The sequence below is a fragment of the Bubalus bubalis genome, chromosome 9 (assembly GCF_019923935.1).
Source record: "Bubalus bubalis isolate 160015118507 breed Murrah chromosome 9, NDDB_SH_1, whole genome shotgun sequence".
In the NCBI taxonomy this organism is placed as follows: Eukaryota; Metazoa; Chordata; class Mammalia; order Artiodactyla; family Bovidae; genus Bubalus; species Bubalus bubalis.
In genome coordinates, this window is record NC_059165.1 from 88,793,102 (window position 1) to 88,796,958 (window position 3,857).

Here is a 3,857-nt window from a genome sequence, read left to right on the forward strand (position 1 = left end):
TACACACATATATCACATTTTCTTTATCCATTCATCTGCTGAGGGACACTTAGGTTGCTTCCATATCCTGGCAATTAAATCAGAACTTGCTAAATGTCATGTGAATTACCTGAGGACCTGGTCAAGAGGCAATTCTGAATCAGAAAGTCTGGGGTGAAACTTGAGGGTCTGCACTTCACACAAGCCCCCAGCCAATGCTAAAGCTGCAGTTTCGAGGTCCAAGCTGAGTAGGAAGGCTTTACGTCTGTCTCTACCCACAAGACTGTGCGTCTCTCAAGGAGAGGGGCCGTGTGTGCTTTAACCACAATGCCTGCACATCGCAAGTACTTCATATAAGTTTGTTGAATGAATTGTTCTTAATGGGTACCCAGTCCTCAACCTCCTTATGTCTTTCTCTTGTCTCATTTCACTCATGCCTTTTAGACTCTCCACTTGCTTTTCGAGAATGCTCTGGGCCCAGATCCGAGAGCTGAGCCAGGGGCCTGCGGCCACAGGCGTATTGTCATGGCCTTACATCACAGGCTCTTCACCTGCCTCTGCTGCAGCCACATCCTGGTCCTTGTCTTCAACAGATCTGCTCCTGCTCAGAAGCCTGAAACACCCAAATTCCCCTACCTCAGCATAACCTCCTACCCTTCATCTCCCCACACTGATCACATCACAGTGCACCCCAGCCCCTGGCTTTTGCATCCTGACTCTCTTCTTCCTCCCACCGCACGTCCAGTGATCTCAAAGAACTCTTCCCTATGTCCCTGTGACATCCCTTTACCAAACCCCCCTGCCCCAAGCCTATGTTAGGGCCTGACATGCCCCATGGGGCAGGGGTTCACCTCTTCTTTCAGGACCTGCCCTCTGGGCCCCCCTCCTAGTCTGCCTTCTTCCTATCTGGGTGCTGCTTCTCTGGTCCTTTGAGGACCCCCTAGGGTCTGCCCTGTTCAGCAAACCCTTCCCGCCAATCTGCATCAGGCGAATCACCTTCAGAACAGACTGGGATCCAGACCCCTGCAACACAACTCTCTCCTTTATTCACTGGCTGCCAGATAAATTCCTGCCTGCTCCACTGGGCCTTCACGTGGCCACCCATTCAGAACAGGCAGTGCCAGGTGGGGTGGGCAGCAGAAGGTCAGGGCTGTCCAGGGCATGGCAGGACCACATCCCACTGGGCAGGAGCTCAGAGTCAGCGGACCCTCACCTGTCAGAGAGGATCTCTTACCTATCCCCACTCTGCCCAGTGACCCGCCTGGCTCTTAGCCTCCCTGGCAAGATAAGGAGATACCCTTTGAGTAATTTTTTCTCCGAGTTTCACTGATCTCAAGTACTAGAAAGTGATGAATAAGTCTGTGGTTTGCTATGGAGGTTCCATGTCAGATAAAGATTCTTCCGAAGCCCGCCCTCCCCTCGCTTCCCTGGGGCACGGGCACACTGAATAAAAGTCGGAGGCTGTCTCAGACACTTCAGAACGCCACAAGGACCTGGACAAGACAGAATCATCCTGCCAGCCCAAACATGAGCAGTCTCTCCATCTCGCACCTGCTTCTGCTCCTGCTTGCGCTCCATGCCCCTCAGGCAAAGGGGTTGCCTGTCATGACATCGAGGGCTCCATATTCTATGTTGATGAGGGAAATTATGGATGACCTAAAGAAAATAACTCCGAGTCCAGAAGTGAGTAGCTGGGATAAGGTTGGCAAGGGGCAGGGAAGGGCTGGCAGGTGCCTTGGGCCAATAGGACTCAGGGGCTCTCTCTCTCTCTCTCTCTGCCTCACCAGGGCTCCTTGAACTCAGATGAGAAGAATTTCCTGACGGTAAGAGTTCAGCCCCACACATGGGTGCACTTGGGTGGGTTCCCATCTACTTCCTGCCTGGCGACCTCAGGCATGTCACGCCACCTTGGCTAGCCTCTGTGTTTTCATCTGTAAATAGGGTTAACAGCACCTATCTCGGTGGTGGTGTTGTGAAAATTAAACACACACTGTGCGTCAAGTTCTAAGACCAGTGTCTGGTGCTTATCGAGTGCTCGGGACATTTCCCCGGTTATGGCTGTAATAATGAAAATGATTTTTCTTAATTACAAAATGAAAAGGCAGCTCTAGATGAACAATACCAGGGGCCTTAAGCTCAGTTTTCAGTGGGGCAGTTTCTGGGCTGGCAGACTAAAATTTCCCACAGGATCACGCCTGCCACCTTCTTTTTCCTTAAATAATTGAGTCATGTTTTCCAATGCCAACCAGCACTAGTCGTCATCACTTTCAGCTATTTTTCCTAAAGTGGTTATTTCACCTTTGCTCACATGGCAATTCTTGGGTAAAACAAGAGGTAGAATCTCTCCTGAGTCCATTGGCCATTTGCATTTCCCCTCTCTTAGGCACTAATAGTTCACACGCTGCACCCCTTTCCACACTGGGGACAATCTCTGTGATTGTCTTCCTGATTTCAAGGAGCCATTAATTCAGTCATGGCCTTTTAGCTGCAAATATTTCCCTTAGCCAGCATTTTGCCTTTTTAGAGTCTGTTTGGGGAAATATTTTTTTCCCCCAAGTGCAAAAAGTTTCACCCAGGACCTTCATGCAGCTCACAAGAGCCACAGGCTTGGGACGCGGGTGATGTAAAGCTTGTCTGGGGGTGTGCATTCACCTCTTGGCTGGTGACCTTTGGAGCAGTTCAGGGACACATCTGAGGCAAGAAGGGGACTAGGAAGGGGCTGTCCAGGGATGTCCCCAAAAGCAGACTTGAAAAACTGTGAGGGTGACTTCAGCCCAGCCATAAGGACACTCTCCAACTTTCCCCCCTTACATGTATTCTTTGCCCCCTTAGAAAGAGAGCCTTCTGCAGGCAAACCTGAAAGCATTCATGACATTTGCCACAGATACTTTTGGAAAGGATTCAAAAATCATGAAAAATCTTAAGGTATGTGAAGCTGTCAAGGGCTTGGGGATCCTTGACCCTGCCCTTCCTCTGGCAGGAGGGTAGCATGTCTTGCTTGTTATCGAGGAGAGTCTCTGACTGTTTGCTTTGGTCTCTCCCCACAGGAATTCCAGCCAGTGCTGCCCACAGCCACACCCACGGTAAGCTGCCCCCAAAATGCCCCTGAGGTGATGCCCTGAGCTGCAACTTGACCCCAGCCTGTCATCCACCTTCCAACCTGGCTCCATCTGATGATGCCTCCTTCTTTGTTTCTACACAGGAAGATCCAATTTTTATTGAGAACAAGAACTTGGGTGATTTCCGGATGAAGTTGGAAGAATATTTGGTTAACATTAGAAAATATCTGAAGTCCAAGAACTTATGGTTTTCCTAACATCTGAAGTCTGAAGCCCAGTTCCCTCTCTGAAGCCTCAGAACATCAGTGACAACAGACTGTCCTAAACTTCTTCGATGTTTCTCACATGGTCCAGGCCTGGAAGAATTTTCTCCTGTGGAGTCAGATGAATCGTTAATTATTTATTTCCTGATATGTGTGACCCCCATTTGTCCTTTTGGGATTATGTTCTTATTTTTAATCTATTGAGACTTATTTATTTATGTATGTATGTATTTATTACCTTGTGCAAATGTGAAGGGTATTTATTTTAGCAGAGGAGTCATGCTCTGCTCCTTCTGGACAAAACTTAAGATGGGGACTTGGGAATATGTTCATTTGTACCTCAGGTTTGAAACTGAGGTACACATCTGTGAAAATAAACTACACTCTCTGAACAAATGCTTTGTTGCTAGTGTCTCAGTTTGACTCAGGTCTTAGTAACTCTCTCACCTGATGATTTAACATGCCTCCCTGCACCGGATGGGCCCTTGTACCCACACCCCGGCAATCTGTAGTCCACTGAGGAGCCAGATTGAATTTTAGAAAAGGCAAATGTGAT

General features: G+C 48.7%; 1 protein-coding gene across 1 annotated transcript; it reads left to right on the plus strand.

Annotated features, from left to right (window-relative positions):
- Positions 1 to 1,506: 1,506 nt before the first annotated feature.
- IL3 (interleukin 3) lies at positions 1,507 to 3,295 on the plus strand. Its single transcript, NM_001290871.1, is given in 5 exon segments — positions 1,507 to 1,662; positions 1,767 to 1,802; positions 2,812 to 2,904; positions 3,027 to 3,062; positions 3,182 to 3,295. Coding segments are annotated over 5 exon segments (435 nt in total).
- The last annotated feature ends 562 nt before the right edge of the window (positions 3,296 to 3,857 follow it).